The following is a 19,638-nucleotide window of genomic DNA, read 5'->3' on the forward strand; positions in this document are numbered from 1 at the left end:
ATCCAAGAGAGACTTAACAGACAAGATCCATCCTTGGACAGTATTTTTACAAGTAAACTAGTCACTGTGTTTGATTGCTGGTTAAATTAATCTAAATGAAAAATAGCCTAACCACATCAATATGCAAAAACGGCAGGTAGAACAACATATTAAAAATATTATTTTATACATATATTATTTTATTATTTTGATAAATGCTAAGCAAACTCTAAATTGCAAACAAATTCCTTGAAATTCCATGATCATCAATTTATATAAAAAAATCCCTGACTTTCAAAATATGGAACGCACATTTTAAAGCTCCATGATATTCCCGAAATTCCATGACCTGTGGGAACTGAACACAAAAAAGGTTTTATTCTATTTCTACATTGAACTCTATGTGCAAGTGCTGTCAAGGACAGAACATGTCCAGTTTATGAGAATGCTTCTGATTCAAATAATTATATTCATATATTCAATTAAATTGTATAGGCCTCATAATGAAAACCACTTTGGGTTTCCATACAAAATGCAAATGCCTGTTACACTAACTGCAAAACACAACAGAAAACATAAACGCACGTCTAAACACTCAAAACAGAACACATACAGTTCCCGGCTCTCACAAACACACACACACACACACACACACACACACACACACACACACACACACACACACACACACACACACACACACACACACACACTCAAAAGCATGAGGGGGCCATCGGGGGGCTCTTATTAAAATCAAGGATTTGGAAACAGAGACAAGAGGCCAGAGAACAATGTGGAGGAAGGGTTGTTTGCGTCTCTGGAGGCGGCGGTGAAAGAACAAGACGTGAGCTGATGTTTATTAGCCAAAGGAAGGACAGCAGATGAAGGGAAGGATGTGGAAAATCAAACGTGATCAGCAGCTAATACTCTAATCACGTTTCTGAGAAAGAACTAGTTAGTAGAACCATTCGAATCTTGACAAAGTGTGTATAGAGGAACGATGGCAACTCGCACCTCTCAAAAACATACAACAGTGTAGGCGGTTGTTCTCCATATGCGTTGCTTTGGCTCGGCGTTTGCCAAAATCTTGTGAATATCTACAACATATTTAGCTTTTGTTAAGGCATACTGTGGTACTTCAACTGTTCATAAGTTTCAGTGACATTTTTTAAGTTATGAAAATTCCTTATTTCCTCACCCCATGTTGTTCTGATTACTATGGCTTATTTTCATCCATGGGGAGATGTTTTGAGGATTGTCCAAACTGTTTTCCAAACAGGAATGAAAAGGCACATAAATGCCATCCATATGACATTAAATTAAATTGTTTTGGGATGAACCATCTCATTACTCACACTTAAGTTGTTCCAAATCAAAAGTTATTTTGTTAAATCCTAAAGAAGATATTTTGAAGAAAGCTGTAACCCAGTAGGAAAAAGAAATGCTACGCAAGTCAGTAGTTACAGGCTTTTAGCTTTCTTCTAAATATCTTCTTCTGTGTTGAAAGAAACAAGTAAAGGGTGAGTAAATGATGACAGAACAAAATTTTATTTAAAGGGCACATATTTTACCCCTTTTACTAAATTTAAAGAGTCATGATACAGCAATACACATTCTGAGCCATTGACAGTCGTATATGTGTCCCACACTGCTAAAAACACAATTAGGACACATATATTTTACTAAAAAGTGAAAATTGGTTGTTCTTGGATTATTTTGAGCAAATTCGTACTTCCGGTTGGAAACTAATTTTTGAAGCTGCGTCACAGCCATGAGATCTTAGCGTGTATTCCAGCATGTAGACTGGACGTCTGTACCTGGGAGTAACGTATTACGTCTCTGAGTGTGCTGCATTAATGCACGAGTAAGGCTTGATTATAATTTGCTGCAGTGAAGGTTTTTTTTCCATTTTCTCTCTATGAGAGCGCAGCTGGACTCACGTGTGGATTACAAAGCACGCAACGCTCAACAACAATACGCGTCTAAGGAACACTGTTCACCCGAGAGCTTTTCTCATCTGCAAATGGTGAGACTTGCTGCTCGTCTCCTCTTCATAAAGATGTGGCTCTAGTTGATGGTGATTGTCCTGTCTCTACAGATTTTGTAAGTGAGCCACTAGTGGTCTTTGTTTATTCAAATGGCAGTTAGTTCGTATCAAACTAACTATTACACCGAGTGTAAACATGTTAGCACCACAACCAAACTTCAATCCTGTAGGATTTTCTCACGACATTTTGTGACCGGAATAACACACACGGCTTTCTGATGCTACCTGCCGAGTGCATCTAAGTTTCCGGGAAATGCTGAGTTTTTTTTTCTCTCATTCGCCATGCGGCATGAAAAATAAACGCTTAGAGCAGCTCCTTGAATCAAATATCTCGTTTGTCTCTAGGGGCATGAATGAAATTTCTAAATGAAAGAACCAAACTGCAGTGAAAGTCCACCATTTAATAATTTTTCAAACAATTAGATTACAGATGTCCAACTAAACACAGTCACTTTCTCCTCTGTGTGTGTTTTGACTCTAAAAAACAGCACTTGCCCAAATCCACACTCCCATATCATCCCTCTTTTGCTCCTCCGACACTCCCCCCTAAACAGAGCTGGATACGCCCACTTTCCGGACTTTTTCCAAAGTAGAGGTGTGAAAACACCCTGTTGAAACAAGGGGGTTTCATGGCCCTTTAAGATAAGGCTTTTGTGTCTACAGGATATGTCTGTAAAGTTTTAGCTCAAAAAACCCATTCAATCATTTATTACAGCTTTCAGAATATTGCATTTTTGCCTTTTCCTTTAATGCAAACGCTCTAGTTCTCCCCGCCCAACGTTCCCATTTCAGAGTGTGTCCTGATTTTGTGCTGCGTCTGATAAACAACACAGTGACAGACAGTCAGGAAGCAGATCTCAGATAACATTGGTGAGAAACACTACAGTAAGGACCTTCGCAATGATTATTTGATGTATTTGTTGTGGAGTTAATTCAAGCCTTTCCGCAATGAGTCACATAAAATGTTACAAAGTTCACACACACACACACACACGCACACACGCACACACGTACGGAGACATGTTAATATGGGGCTGCCAATGAATTTGATAGGTGGGGAAATCTGCAGCCTTAAGAGACTTATTGTGTTGATATAACTCAAATATGACTGTGGAAACACTATACCTACACAGGTTTGTCCAAACAGCTTACAAAAGATGACGTTCATCATAGATGCCCTCTAAAAGCAATACTTTTCTAAATTCCACAAACACTTTTTTCATACATACTCTACAAACAGAAAAAAAAAATGCATATTTTCACTAGGGCTGCACGATATTGGGAAAATATGTGTTATTGTTGTTGATTATTGCAATAAAGCTATTTCCTATGATATAGCTTGCAAAATGCTATTCTATCAGCTATTTTTTTTAAAGTATTTACTGTATGTTATGTTCTTACCAAAATAAACAGGACTAGTTAGAGTAAATAAAAATAAAAAATACATGTCAAAGTGTTTTTTTTTTTTGTTTTTTTTTTTTATTTAAAACATTGAGTGAAAACCTCAAGGGAAATTCTAATTCTTATTGGCTGTTTGTCATATTCTATTCTTGACTCAAAGCAATAGTGTTTATTTTATTTTCAGCTCTAAATTCACCTAACAGCAGACTAGAGAAGGGGGCATAAAGATAGTAAATTTCTTATTTGATAATCTATGCATGCAGCACACAAATGCATGGCACATAAAATTAGTAATTTTTTTTGCACTTCTCTGTGATATGTACAGTATGTTGCATATATCACCATAACGATACTTTCTTGATAGATTGCCCTGCCCAAATTTTCATGCACATATTTTGCATGCTAATGCAAAATCATTTCAAAACCCTTAAAAACAGTTCTAAACAAATTGGTGGTAAATCCCACACATTTGTGCCATATTTATTTTGAAACAAAGAAAATCTTACCAGAAAATGATAATAATACTATAATCAATCCAAGCTGATTGCAATTTTAGCTGAAAACCTACTTTTGGTTTGAGTCATTGTTTACTTGGGAGTCAAATGTGCTCCTTTGAATTACATCAATAGCAAAACTTTTATGACGAAACAGGTGAGATCAACATCCTTTGATGATAATAGTTCCATAGTAACACATTACTGCAATCTAATTACATTTTAAGGAAAGCAGTATTGTACATTTGTGTAATTTGATTACAATTACAAAAGTCAGTGTAATTTTGTTACTTAAGTAACAAATATAATATTCAGAAAAAAATGCTTCTTTTAAATCACGTTTTCTGTTGAAACGTCAGTTAACGAGTATAAGTATGAGCTTTTAAACTGCTGGAGAACACGAGCTAAAACAGCTGCTGTCGATTGCGGCTGCTTCTTCAAGTGGAAATACAGACAATACTTTGATTTCACTGAGCGTAAAAACAAAAATACTGTTGTAAAATTCAGTCTATTTCCAGTCTCTAAAGAACTTTTTACTGCTTTTAACTCGACCAGCAACTTGCTCAAGCACTGGAACCAAAAGCCTTCTAAGAGAATACTCGTCACCAAGGAGGACACCAACACCAAAAAAAAACACAGCGGCCCAACTCAGCCTAAATTGGATTTTTGGAGGTTGTCAGTCAGTTAGCATGCATACACTGAATTCAGGGGTTGCTGCGATCAACGCACACCTTTAATAGAAAGAACGTGAATACAAACGTTGTTATATTCAATTTATCGTGCTTTCAAGCCAAATTAAAGCAAGAGCATAATTATCTTGATCAGCTCTTGCAATTCACTCACATTTGAGATTCTGTGTTGATGGTACTTTCACTTTTTATATAAAGGTTAAACCTACAGAGGAAATATGGGAAAATTAAACGTGATAGCGGGCAAAAACGGGAGGGTGGACGGGTATGTGTCATGCTAATTGTTAATGGCGTTATTAATCATTGCTTGAACAAAACAATCATCTTTATCGCAACATTACCTCTGTCTTTGTTGTGTTTTTCATCCTCTTCTTTTCTTTTTTGCCTCGCCTGTGCACCAGGCAGTTTGAGGCATTGTGACATTTGAGCTTGTTGATCAATCAAAAAAAACAAACACTGTGTTGCAGGTAATGTCTAATTATTTGAATTGGGGGGGTTTGTCTTAGATGATTAGGCTATATTATCATTATTTAATACTACTACTGCTTAGTAAGCTTTGGACTATGCAGTTAAATTAATATGGGTGTATTATTTTAAAAGTCATAATACCAAATAGTTTTAAGAATAGTGAAATTTATACTTATTTTTCTTCCCATTTCTGGCACCCCCGTGGATGTACAGCACCCTTAGCATTTGCCTATACTGCCTATGCCACGGGCCGGTCCTGCTGCATTTTTATTTTTTTCATATACCCTGTTTAAAAGCATATGAAATGTCCCAAACACTAATTTTTTACTGTCCAAAATGGGCAAAAAAATTTTTTTTAACTCTCTGATAGTCAAAACATATTACAAATTTGTTTATATGTTATATATGCATTAAAAACAGTCAGGAAAAAATGTTTTATGTAAATTCTGACCACGAGTCCACATATATGGACATCATTACTCTCTAAAAGTACATTATATCAAAAGATTATATTTAGATTTTTTATTCTAATTAGGTTCCAAAAAGCCCCAATAGCAAAAAGAAAAAAAAAAATGCATATAAAATAACACCTTGGGGCTTAGTAGGTTAAGTCTTTTGAACATGTCAAGCTGTTGTGATCAACCCATTGCAATGTTTTTTTTCAGTGAATATTAAATTACTGAAAGAGCTGCAGTTTATTTTGTATGTTTATAGGTATATTTTATATGTTTTAAAAGTAACTTCAGATTACTAATTACTTTACTTTGATGACTTTTTACATTATGTAATTAACAATGTTATCAGATTACAATTTGAGTAGCAATCAGTAATTTGTAATCTAATACATTTCAAAAGCAACTTACCCATCACTGACTGTACAGATGTTACTACTTCAATGTGTTCCTTATGCCGCCATTCATACCGCGGCGACGGCGGTACTTGATGCGCCAGCAGCTTTTGACCGCTGGGTGGCAGTTTAACCACAGATATTCAGCTTTGACTTTTCACAACACTAAACAGACTTTTCTGTGCGTACCTTATGTGATCAGATGTGTTCAATTAAAATATAATTTTGATTTAGTTTTCTTATAGTGATAAACATGATCTTACCAGGGCTTAAAGTATTCCGGCACCATGCCGGATCTCCGGCGTGCGGCCGTGGGAGAAAAAAAAAATAGAGCTTGCACATGCGGTTTAGTTGGGGATGCTCAAAATAACTGATTAAGCAATAACCGAAAGGGTGCGTTTGTAACCGATGAATGGTATCAGTTAAACGATTAAAATATGCTTTATACATTTTTAAAGTTTGGCTGCATATGGGGCATCTGTTTAATGGTTTACTGACTGCCGCCAGTGTTTTACGCTCTGCTTATGCTTGCTCAGCGCGCTTTAAGTTTTGCCGTTGCGCGCTGTGTGCTCGAGTGGAAAAAGCGTGTTACCTCTGTTTCATTGTTCAGTCAAATGAAAGCACTGCAGGCTTTCTGTTGAGGTGACAGCGGGGTTTGGGTTGTCAATGTGAGTACGATAAACTTTTAAAGACTGAGGAGAGACTTGTGGTCGCTGTTTCAAGTTATCCAGAGCTGTATTTATAGATCTTAAATATCACAATATTATTAAAATTACAATTATAACATCGACAGCAACTCGACTCGCGCACACCAGCTAATTCAGTCGTTTTCTAGTGACATACAAAAGAGGCTTCTTTTTTTCTTGTCAACAATAAAAGGCAGCGCGGTACGTCGCGCGTTTTTGCAACGTAAAGGCGTGCGCTTTGTGATCGGCCCCTAAATGTACAACAAATATTTGTTAACTCTTGGGATGGTAACACATGCAAACACACGTTTCTACAGACACATTTTGCCAAAGAAGCAAAATGAAAGAAGGATATTTCTCGTCACAGTTTCACACAGTGTTGACAATAACCAGCGCTGATGCAGATCACCTCTGTGCTGTCTGGAGCCGCTTCATAAACTTAAAAAAAGCAGGCTGTTGATGATTTAGGGTGGGCTACAACCAACAAACCCCTTTTTTATTTATTTTTTTATTTTTTGAAAATTACAGTTATTAATAGTTCTTATATAATATCAGCTTTTAAAATAGCCTACAATCTACGAATCAAACAAATCCAAAGATTTTCTTGATTTTTGTATAATAATAACTCCGCACCAAACTGAGGCTTTCATTTTATAGCTTAAAACATGTTTGCAAATGTATGCAATGTCATATGTAAGGGCTGTGACGGTCACCGTGACGACAATCACTCTAGAACACACATTTTCTGTTTTGTTGCCAAATAGCCTATACATTTATGAACATAACGTTAACTTAGACGTGATACCGCAAGTTCAAGTTCAGCCATGAACCTTGCTGGAAAACTTATATTACATCGCCAATCTGGAAACATTTTGGATTCGTGGCGAACGAGTAAGGCGAATCAATAATTAGGATGAAGCTATTTGTAGGGCTTGTTTAGAAAAATAAGTGTTAAATGGACAAACACGTCGAACCTCCATAGCCATCTGTGGTAATGTCACCCAGCCATGACATGCGGAGCCAGCTCCGGTGTGATCTGAACGCAAATGCCCAGCTAGTCAGCCAGGTATGGTAGAGAGGCCTTTTCAAAAATGGGCAAATACAAAAGAGAAACTGATAAATAGTAGACTTTGATGAGAAATTGAGCAGCATATTTGGTAGTTGAGAACGCGCCGATCCACAATGTAGAGCTGGTTTCCGAGAAATGCAGGCGGCGGAGCAAGATACTCTCTTTGCCACGGTTGCGAAAAAGTATCTGTATGGGCTACAGGCACACAGTCTCAGTGCTGCTGGAAACATTAATCTCAAATAAGTCTCCGCTTAAACCGAACAAAGTCAACATGTTAGTTTTTCTGGCAAATAATTTAAAATATGAATAGAAAAAAAGGCAGAGAGACGCAGTTTTTTTTTCCAACATCTGACTTATGTTGTTACAAGCCTATAGGCTAATATTTTTGTTCTTCGTTACTATTTATATTATTATTGATTAGTATTTGAGAAGTTGCTAAAATGTAACGTTTACTGTTTCAAGCAGTTAAAGTTATTTAATATTTAACTAGGCTGTATTGTGTTGTTTTATCAACGAAAGTTAAAAAACAAACATGTTCGTTTGTACGAATATTTAGCATAATACTTTGGTCTTTTTTTATTTCTTAATTTTACATGAAATGTAAATTAACTTAGGTAGGCTACTTGGGTACAGGGGCGTAATTTGTTGGTAGTATACCGAGGAATGTTTAGACAGTAAATATTGTCATCATTATTTAAAAAAATTATAAATAAATAAATTAAATAAAAAAATAAATAAAACACCTTACGGAAAGGATGCAATGAAGGAAAAGCATGCTCTTAATCATTTTTCATAATCTGATTCGTACCCTATACATGCAATAAACTTATATTGCGCCAACAAGAACAAGCTCTAAAAGGTAAAGTCTAAAGCAAGAGGAGTTATTGATATGATATTAATGTTAGTTGTTAATATTAATGATCGTAAACACGACCTGCGTTGTATAATAAACGGCGTCATTGTGTCCTGTCTGCGATTTTTTTTCACGTTGAAGAACAGAAAATTCATGTTGTCACCATCTTCCCAGCCAGGTTTTCATCCACAGTTTCCGCTTTTGTTTCTTCTCAAACAATAAAGTTTCGCTATAGCAGGCCCGGCGGCAGGATATCATAACTGAGGGCGCAAGGGCGCAATCCCATTGCACTTGACGACTGAATTTGGTCCTTTCTTGTTCCTTTTATTTAGGCTATTTATTAATTCATTACTTTGCATTACCGATATAGTCCTACTTTTTATAGTAATAATAATATGCAGTTTTGCTATTACCGATTTTATTAATGAAGGCAACGATACCGTTTACATTAATGCAGAAAGATAATGTTAAGCACCAAACAAGTGGTTTAAATTATGTTAGTCTCTTTATTTCTTTCCGTTTTATTTTAAACATTATAAATGTGTAAAGTTTTAGGTAAAGACGTCAAAATACGCCCACACATGCAAGCTAAACTAGATCATCTGAGTCATCACGCTTTATTACTCAACCAAAATCAGCGAGGAAAAAATAAATGTTTTAAATTAAATTATATTTAAATGTTACATTAAATAAAAAAAATAAATTTAAATGTTAAATGCCATTTAAAAATAGTTTCTAAAATTAATGTGTTACTTAGTTACATTTTTAGGCATTAGTGTAGCCAAACAGAAAGCCATGTCTACCTAAATTATTCAGCCTGCAGCGCAAGAGGTGGATCCGCGGTAAATCCACACGCACTAAATAGCCTACCTTTTTCTTTTACAACACTGTAAACATAACTTCGCAGGTCGATCATCTTTAAACGCAAAAGACATTTTTAAGTGTCCTAAATTGACTGCTGCTGTAGAAGGGGATGTTTTTTTAACATAACTGTAAACGTGTGCTTTAGCTATGCCAAAATGAAAGCAAATATTTTGTTCTGCGTTTTGTCAATTGTATAGCTTAATAATAATAATTAAAATAATAATAATAATAATAATAATAATAATAATAATAATAATGGATATAATAAATTATAATATTATTTATAGTATAGACATTTTTACTAGGCTACTTTAATATTAATCCCTAACTCAAAAACTAATGTGAAAATGAATGGCAGCTGTGCTAAAATTAATGTAACGGGAAATTTCTCCTGCGTTTTTCCCCTTTATAGCTCAATAGTTTTATTCAAAGAATTAGTTAAGCAAAACATGAAATAAATTAAACTGCGTGTCTTTGTGATATCCACTAGTCCAGTTTTCTCCAGTGTGAGTTTAGAGTGCGCCTCCACCGCATGCGCATTTATGCCTGCACCAGATCAAAGCAGGTGTAAAGTCCAGCACAGAGCGCGTTGTGCGTTCAACTAACAATACCCGCTCCACTGTCTCCAACACACAAATACTCGAACTCTTTATTTGTGGACTTACTTTTGATAATAGGCTACTATCATTACCTTTATCATGATTCTATTTTTATTTTTATTATTCAATTTTTTTATTTTATTTTCTTTATTATATGTTATATCCATAATTGTTTGCACTACTGCCCTTTTTGCACTGTCTTTGTACGCAGTGACGCTGCACTGCTTTGGCAATACGAATGTACAGTTATTTGTCATGCCAATAAAGCACCTCAAATGTGAAAATAGCCTAGGCAACAAATAACAAATCGGAGTCTAAAAATAACAACTGCCATTTTCATTTTTATACACGTGTGGGTTTTGACAATATGTGTTTAATTAAGCTATAAAGATTAGCCTATCAGATGAAATGCATAGTGAAATATGAAATAAATGTCAATTTTGCTGAATAATTAATTAATCTATATCTTTAATATTTTTAAAATCATCTCGCTTCGGCCCAGAGAAAGAGGCGCGCGGCACCAGCGGACCTGTGCTTTCCCAAACAAAGCCGTACAGTAACTTGCGCTGAATATGCATAGTTTGGGGGGGGGAGGATATAGTAGTGAGTGTTTCCCAAAACCCCTATAGTTTCTCTGTCGCAGATCCATCATTTGAATCACGTCACTATTAACCCTGCTTTTATTTATTAAATGCTTCCCAACGCCGCATTTCTGTTGAGCGAAAAAAAGCTGCTGAAAATAAATAAAGTTATGCCAATGCCATTTTAATAGTTTCATGATAGTAGTAGCTGGTGTGCTTCATCTGCGTGATTCTGATTTGACATTCTTCCGCTAAACTTGCGCTGTCTTGGTGTAAATGGGCTATGAACTGTTGCTATTGAGGCTAAGGTGTAAATAGGCTATAGTTCTCTCTGCAACTTTCAGGTTTGAGGTGGGGGAAGTGGCAGAGGCAATTCAAATGAACCATCTCTAAAAATAAAAAATGCCACGTACGCGGCATCTGTGTAAAGATCATTACCTTATTTTATTATTATTATTATTATTATTATTATTATTATTAATTCATTCTTTCATTCATTTTCTTTTCGGCTTAGTCCCTTTATAAGTCTGTAATTGCCACAGCGAAATGAACCGTCAACTTATCCAGCATATGTTTTACGCAGAGGATGCCAGGAGGGCCAGCTGGGGCTTTGGGGGGCGAAGTGAAAGGAGAGGCGGACTTTGCCCCAAGTCTGGGAAAGATGGCTTGCCGTCATTACACTAGTTTTCCGAAGGCACACGAGTTACATGCGCCAAACACATGAACAAATAAATTAATAAATAAGGGAAAGAAAGCATCTAGCCTTATGGGTTGAGAGGTCTTTTTGATTATAATCGCCGTTATGTTTCCGTTTTAAATGTAAGGCTGTTGCATAAAATAATACAATTTTAATTTATAAGTGACTTTGCTGCGTCCCCCTGGATGTTTCAATAACGCATAATAATCTTTACACCATATTAAAGACACAGCAGACTAAACGTTTTCGAGAGTTTTTGTCAAGTTTAAACGGTGTGTTTGTGCGTGTTTATATGCCTGCATATGTGTGTTGGTGTGAGAGATTGAGCAAATGAGCGCTCCCTTCACAGCTCTGGTAAGCTGCGAGCAGCTTCTTTCTTTTTGTTATTTATTTTGCAGATAATACACAATATGAATAAAATAGAAAGACATAAAACTTTACGTGTACCCTTTTGTAGACTTAAAACAAGTGTCATATCTTTATAAAATAGCCTAAGCATTATTGAAATATAATTTAAAGAATTACAAATATCTGATATAATAAAATCGCATGAAATAAATAAACCATTATAAAACAAGCAAAAGCAACAAGGTAGGCCTTTATAGCCTACATAAATGAAACCTTTAAAGCCATATTAACCAAAAGCCATTTTACAAAGGCTTTGTTAAAAAAAAAGATTTTATATATTCTCTAAAAACAGTAAACACCAGAGAAGGTTTAAAATATTATTTATTTATTTATTATTTATTTAGGATACGATGATAATAATCAAATCATGCAAATGAACTGCGACCTTTTTTCAGTTAACCAAATGTGCAGTGCCACTTTAAAAACGGATCAGGGGAAACTACAAAAATAAGTGTGTTCTGTGTCCCCAAACAAGCATTGATGTTTTTATATGACGCGCTAAAATTGAAAAATGAAATTTACATGAAGAGCTTTATTAGTGAAAAGCTGCTGAGCGCAACGCAATATATGCTGTTTTATTACTCGCTCTGTGCTTAAATAGTCTACTTAACACTTTCCTTAAGATCACAGATACAATATGCAACATCTAATTCCGGGGACGTTCTGGGGGCAGGGTTTGCGTGTCATGCTGCAAGCTACTAGCCCGAAAGTGAAAACGCGACATGATTTCAGCCTCACTGATGCCCATTAACACCTAACAGACAAGGTTATGAATAGGGGGAAGGGGTCTCCACTCTTTAAGTGTTTTTCATAAACATGAATACACAAAATCTAAAAATAGGACGGATGGCTTAACAAAACCTATGCGTTTAAAAACGAAACCGCATTAAATATGGGGCCTTATGAAAATGAATGTTTCTATGCACAACAACTGAACTTAATGTGTTATTTAAAATATCTATATTACGCTCCAAGCATTCGCCAAAACGAATATATTTTTACGTAAAAACACAGAACATAGCTGAATAGAGTGTTGCCTGCTTTAGACGATAGGTTATTAATTATATTATAAATGGTTATGTTCAGGTCAGTGAAATAATACCTTTATTAAATAAAATGGTGGGCCAGTGATTCCCTCGCTGTCATCAGTGCATGGGTTAATGAGCTTAGGAGAATTCTGCTTTGCATTTTTCCATGCATTACTAACATCACTAAACCAGACATTTGTTTTATAAGTTAACCAAATATTCGCGCAGATTCAGCAGTTTTTTCTGACGCGTTTGCCATTCATGCCAGTCAGTGAAAAAAAGAAGTAACTGTGGCCCTGTTTGCAGGTATTAAGATTCGTTTTCATCAATCTGATGCAACTTTTATTATTTACAGGACGTAAAAATGCAATTAAAAGTTTCAAATCAAATCAATTCAATTCAATTCAACTCAATTTATAAAAGACTAGCCTATTTTATGCATTAAATAATGAAATATAACTAATTTCCTTTATTTCTGATCAGACCATGCATTTTAGACTATTTTACAATTGTAATATGTGCATATGCTTTTTTTAAAATAACATTCGTCTAACAAATATTTTAGCACATCGAAAGTAATTAAATGGCCTGTTTTTGATTAAAAACCTTTATGCAAAAGGATCAGAAACTGATCGCGCACGCGTAGGAAAATGCAGTTATGTGACACATGACATGCATGGCTCCTATGCCGCGTTTTTAGGATAAATTGGCATATAGGTGCTGCTTTAAATAGAATAAAACTATTTAAAAACACATTAAAAACTTCACAAAGCGTATCTTATGGAAAAACACCAATTGCCGGGCTCTGCTTTCGGTTTTAAAAGAATCAAGCAGCTTTAAAAAAATATAATTTGCTGAAGAGAAATGACAGAAAAAAAAGATTAAACATATCGGGACTGTTAAAAGAACATTTCTCTTTAATATATTCTTTCGACTCCGAAACATCAGCTAAGATTATGTATTACGGAGTGTCTCTATTGCCTGCTTCAGCAGTGCGTCCGGCTGGTTATGATCGAGGAGGCGGAGAGAATGCGCTGTTTAGTTTCGGCTTGATATATTTAAATAAAAACTAACACAGAACTGCTTTTAACGCTCAAAAAGTTAAACTAAAATGCACAACTCTTGTTGGTTGCACCCGCGGGATGCACAATAAACCTATCGCGCCATTATTTTAATTCTATATTCGTGAAGAATGAGCCATGAGATTGAGATTTTTGAAGGTGCTCTCCAGCGGCGAAGTTCCTGGCAGAGTAGCGGGTGAAAAAATGTGCATGCAGAAATTGAACAAGAGGAATAACATTTTAAATTATATAACAAGCATTGTATTCTTTCTAATCCCCGCCCAGTTTTAATACAAGTTGTGTTCTTCAATATTTGTGGCTGGGAAGTTTATTAAGAATATATTTATAATTATATATCATTAAATAATTACATATATATATATATATATATATATATATATATATATATATATATATATATATATATATATATATATATAGAGAGAGAGAGAGAGAGAGAGAGAGAGAGAGAGAGAGAGAGAGAGAGAGAGAGAGAGAGAGAGAGAGAGAGAGAGAGAGAGAGAGAGAGAGAGAGAGAGAGAGCCATTACAAGTAAAACAACAACAACAAAAAACAACAATTTTACTTTAAAGAAAAACAGATGTTTTGAGAAAAAAAAACTGAACAAAACTGAAACCAAATTATTAAAACTAAACTTGCGGGACTTTATTTATGTCCTGTGGCAAAATTATTTTTATTATACTTTAAGTTATCTGCTTGAAGTAGGCTAGGTCACATTTATCAATGGTAAGTTTTAGTCTAAGTTTACATCAATAACAATGTGCATTGTCCTTTACCATACAAAAAAGGAAGAAAAAACATTATTATACACCATAGCCGCAAATCTTTTTAAATGCATTAAAAAAGCAAGCACATATCTTAGCCTTACCTTGAGTTTGTTCACATTCTGCCAGTATTAACATACATGCTGTATTTTATTACAGTTCATTTTGATGAATTAGGTCTAACTGACAGCTTTTTCTTCTTTTTTCGCGGTTATGCGGCATTATATTTCACACGCATATGCAAGGTGACTGAAATTGAAATTAAAATACCAAACATACTGAGCCATTAATTAAAAAACAAAACAACAGTTATAGCTTCTTTAAAGGAGAACATTGACGTTTTGAAAAAAAAAACTGAACTGAAACTAAATTATTAAAGATAAACCTGCGAGACTTAATTTATGTTATGTCCTGCGGCAAAATTTGTTTTATTATACTTTCAGTGATCTCCTTAAGGTAGGTCAATTTATTTATTTATTTATTTGCTTTTGATGAAGCAGCATTCAACTTATCCTCTTTAGACCATGCCCCTGACCGTTTCTCAGTGTTTCGCCGCAATATCTTTAAATAAATAATTTATTTAGGCCTAATTTCATTATTAATTAGTTTTCATTATTCGTTTATTATTATGTACAATTGTTGAGACATAAAATAAGATAGTAAAATATAATCAACAACGAAAATTAAAACAAAAACAGAAATAAAAACATAAATGAAAATGTCTTGTCTTAGTCCTATCACAATAGCAAACACTGAACATCTCTCTATATTTAGGCTAAAAGACTGCTTTATTTATTTATTTAAGACTACTTATTTGTACTGAATGTTTGTGCTTTCATGTTAGTTGTCTTTTATTTCTTCAATTCTATTTTCCAAAACTAGTCCTCTTTGCACTTAAAAAGTTTACAATAAAGTGTGTTAACAAATTTTAAATGATTAATGAAGGAATTATAATGCTTTGACTTATTGTTTAATCTCATTTACAAGCACAGTAGCATATTTAAAGCTGCTGTAAAGGCTATTTCTGTCCGTTCGCATCCCGTCCCTTTGCGCCCCCTGGCGGCTCATTCACAAGCTGCTGTCATATACTAAAAACAGAGCGGCAGTTATTTCAAACGGCGGCGGTATAAGACGCGGCGGTAATAGTCACTTTGAACTCTCACCTACTGTATGTATAGTAAATGTTTTCACATGTACCAACATTTTAAAGTGGATTACAATACATGAAAGCAACTGTTTTGTTCTACGATCTTTTAAATATTTGACAAAATAAGGAAAAACTAAATTTTTTTTAACTCTTATCACACATTTCATTCAAGACAGTGAAAAGGTCGACAGAACCTGTAAAAGCACAGAAAATTCATTCAAACTTGACTTAAAAATAAGATTTTTTATTTATTTTTTACATAATTTCTGTAATGCTCCCTGCTGTTTGTGTTTTTTTGTCAGTGTGTGTTATTCATGAAATGTATGTTTTCTGATTGAGAATTTTTGTTGGTGGTTTTGTGAAACTGGCTTATTTTGTTACGCAGAAGAACTGTTGTGTTGGTCTGAGTAAGTTTTGTGGGAGAGCTGAACTCTTTGGCCAAGTGTCTTGTTGGTAACGCAAACTGTGTGAATTGTTTTGAAAATGTGGCTTTAGTATTGCACGAAGTGTGTTAAAAACAGTAAAAATCACGATTTACAAAGAAAACTGATGACAGAATCAGAATTTTTGCATCCAATAACCTTGCGCACAATATTGCCTCATGGAGATGTTCCAACATGAAAAGTGCAGTAATAAGCTTTACTTGTATTTCTTTTACCTCTTATCATCATTCATGGTCCAAGTGCTGGCCTCGGGGTCAACAGGAGCGAAAAGCTGTCCGTCCAGAAGTGGTGCATAGTCTCCTACTCTAACACGCAGGCAGTCCACAGTGAGCTTGAAGCGGATGTCATCTTTGGTTGTGCCTTCAGGTAAACGCACACACAAGGTCACATCCTCTTCTGTCTGCTGCCAGAAGTAGATGGGATCTGTGATCAGAAGAACAATGGGAGAAGTGACACCTGATTCAAACCAGATGTTTGCAGATGAAGACCACAATTCAATTACACTGATATCTGGTGGACCTTCACATGGTTTTTTCTCCTCTTCCTATACTAAAAAAGGCCAGGATATAATATGAATGTCATGACGTCATGAAAAACCCCCAATGGAAATTATGGCCAGTATGCCATAGAATATAAAATGTATTGTTTTTAAATGTCCAAGTAAAACTTTTTTTCTCTTTATGAACACAATATATTTTATTTAGAGAAATATTTTAAATATTTTGGAGCCGTAAACATGTCAAGCTAAATAATTCAAATGAATCCTTGACTTCTGCTGTTTTCATTAGTATCAAAAACATTCTTTTTTTAAATTTAAAACAGCATCTTTGGATATGTTTTCCATATGTTTACAGTGAACAATCTTGTTTATCTGAAAAACAATGCTGAAGTCAGATATTCTGCTTTGAAAATGTGCATTACGTGCTGGAACGTTGTCTTTGTTTTGGTTCTTTTAGGCCGCACACAGCCACTTTAGCCAATTCTATTTCAGCATTTCATTCATAAAGGCTCTCAAAGCATGCATTCATGACTGAAATGCGACCTCCGGTGGACATTAGCAGCCTCCTAAATCAGACGCAGATTTAGAGTTCCACATGAGTATATTAATTAGCAAATAATATAAGTATTACGAATGCAAACATTAGATGAGTAAGTTACATTGTAACCTCATGTCCTAACAACAGGCTACGTGGAAGCAATTTGGCTGTTTGAACCAGACGAAACGAATTTTCTTAGAAAAGCTTTCTTAGCATTTAACGTTGAATAAAGCACATGAGGTGTACCTGAGGTGCGTCAAGGTTTTCTGTTGTTCAGCGCTAACATATAGAAGCCATTTTTAATATGTCAATTCGAGGAGCTGGTTAGAACAAACACTCTATTTAATATGGAAAATATTCTTTCTATTACTTGCCGTTGCTTTTATTCAGAAAACGATTTAAAGCAGCCTTAAATCAGCCTTTAGGTTCGATAGACAGGCACACTCCTGTTGGTCCTCAATCTAATCTACCTGCACTTGCATTTGTTTTGATCCAGGAATGCAATACCTAGGTTAACCACTGGGTGTCAAACTCACATAATGCACCTTTAAAGCACTCAAAAAAAAGGGTTTTATTATGAAGGCTTGTCTTTTCAATTCCATTGTCCTTTCATAACATCATTCAGTTAAAAACAATGGACCCTCGCCCGTCTCTCGCTAAAATGATCTAAGATGATTTGGCAGATCCTAGATCATTTAATCTTGATACTGATCTCTAGCTTTTTTGGTTCTTCAAACAAGTTTGTGAATCAGATTAAAATGTCTGGATGAACTAATCTGGAATCGCTGCGTGTGTTGTGAAGGACAGATCCATCAATCCTCGAAATCATGATCAGCAATGCAACGACTGGCGGACGGCACAGCAGCGTAATGACATCATCTAAATAATTTTGAAATATCCATGTGAGCTAAATTACTTAAAATTCGTAGTAAACGGTTTGTTAAATATGATACGAAATAACTTTACACCTTGTTATGGGCTGCATGCTTGGCCCTTTCATGTGTCAAGAGCAATTCATTTAGTTTTACAGTTAGAGCGGATTTTTCTTATTAAAGTAGCTATAGTAGTATTATTGTAGTCATTTCTTTTAATCGGTGTAAAGAATAACTGGATGTTTAAAAAGCATTTTGATATTGGTAAAGGCGTCTGCAACTTTTGTGAAGCATCACATCACCATCATATTAACTGTCAAAACATGTTTATGACTCCATAAATGTATTATTGCTTTTAAAACAAAGTCACATAGTGTGCATTATCATACACAAATTGAACTTAAGCGATCTAAAACGTTCATATTAATAAGTTTTCTCTTTGCACCACCAGGTGGCAGTCTTTGTACTTTCATTTCGGGGGAGTAGATTGTATACGTTTTATTAATATATATATATATATATTTTTTTTTTATTATTATTATTATTATTTTTTACTTTATACATACATAGTTAAAAAAAATATTTACTATTTTCCCAAGTGCATATAACTACTTCTGTAAGAAAATGCCAGAATTTGGTACATACTTTGAGTATTTTCTTTGCTTGAATTGACCCGATCTAATCCTGTTTATATGAAATGAGCCTGCTCCCGACCAGGTTTAGGCTACCAAAATTGTTGCTATGACAACAACTCTCGGTTTTAAAGAACGAAATGATCCTGGATCGTGTCAAATTGTCAATAACCAAATCCAGCTAACTGAGTAATCCACGCACGAAGAACGGAGGTGTGTAATGGCGCTTTGTTATTTTGACAATCTAAAATACGTTGTTCAATAGCTCAGCTAAGAGGAGGTGTAAAGTCCAGCATGGAGTGTGTTAGTTGTGCCCCTCGCTTATACATTGCTTAATACACACAGGATGTACAGCAATATGCAAATATCTTTACAAATAAAAAAGAATTAAAGAAAGAAAATACTACAAAACGTATTATTTTCTACATAAACATAAAAACCACTGCCTCCATGCCTTCTTCATGTCGAGGAGCTTTTGCAGTTTATTCATGACAATTTGCTTTTGTATAATGTTATTATTATTAGTAGTATTATTTATTATATGCATATTTATATTTGTTTTATTAAAAACAAGCTTAGATTTGCCCACCTGTCAGGTTTTAGACCATATGGGGCATAGTTTTTCAACACACTTCATTATTATTGTTCATTTATTTGTTTGCTGGAAGATAAAACTGAATTTAGAAATAGTTTTGAAAGAAATCTTTGCGCATAAAAAACAAAACTAATTATGTAGGTTAATGGATGTCTGTGCGTACAACACAATTCCCTATCCACAAGAGTGAAAGTGAAAGTAAACAACGAGGAGGCTCATTCTCTCATTCTCGAGCTGCAGATGCTGTTTAACTGTTTTCTCTCTAGCGAAGCATTCAGTTTTTCCACTTACAAAGTCCCACATATAAATAGCAAATACGCTATGACGCGACGCAACTGACTCTTAAAGGGAATGGG

The 19,638-nt window shown here is 34.9% G+C and overlaps 1 protein-coding gene across 3 annotated transcripts in view; it reads right to left on the bottom strand.

Annotated features, from left to right (window-relative positions):
* nudcd1 (NudC domain containing 1) overlaps positions 1-19,638 on the bottom strand; it is an 84,420-nt gene that overhangs the window by 31,801 nt on the left and 32,981 nt on the right. For 2 of the 3 annotated variants that reach the window (XR_015515910.1, NM_001020627.2), the window contains 1 exon segment: positions 16,362-16,569. Coding sequence is in view for 1 of the 3 variants with exons in the window: in NM_001020627.2 (NP_001018463.1) it covers positions 16,362-16,569 (208 nt within the window). In the remaining 2 variants the exon portion in view is untranslated. 3 annotated transcript variants of the gene reach the window in all.

The sequence above is a fragment of the Danio rerio genome, chromosome 19 (genome assembly GCF_052040795.2).
Source record: "Danio rerio strain M-AB ecotype USA chromosome 19, GRCz13ab, whole genome shotgun sequence".
Lineage (NCBI taxonomy): Eukaryota > Metazoa > Chordata > Actinopteri > Cypriniformes > Danionidae > Danio > Danio rerio.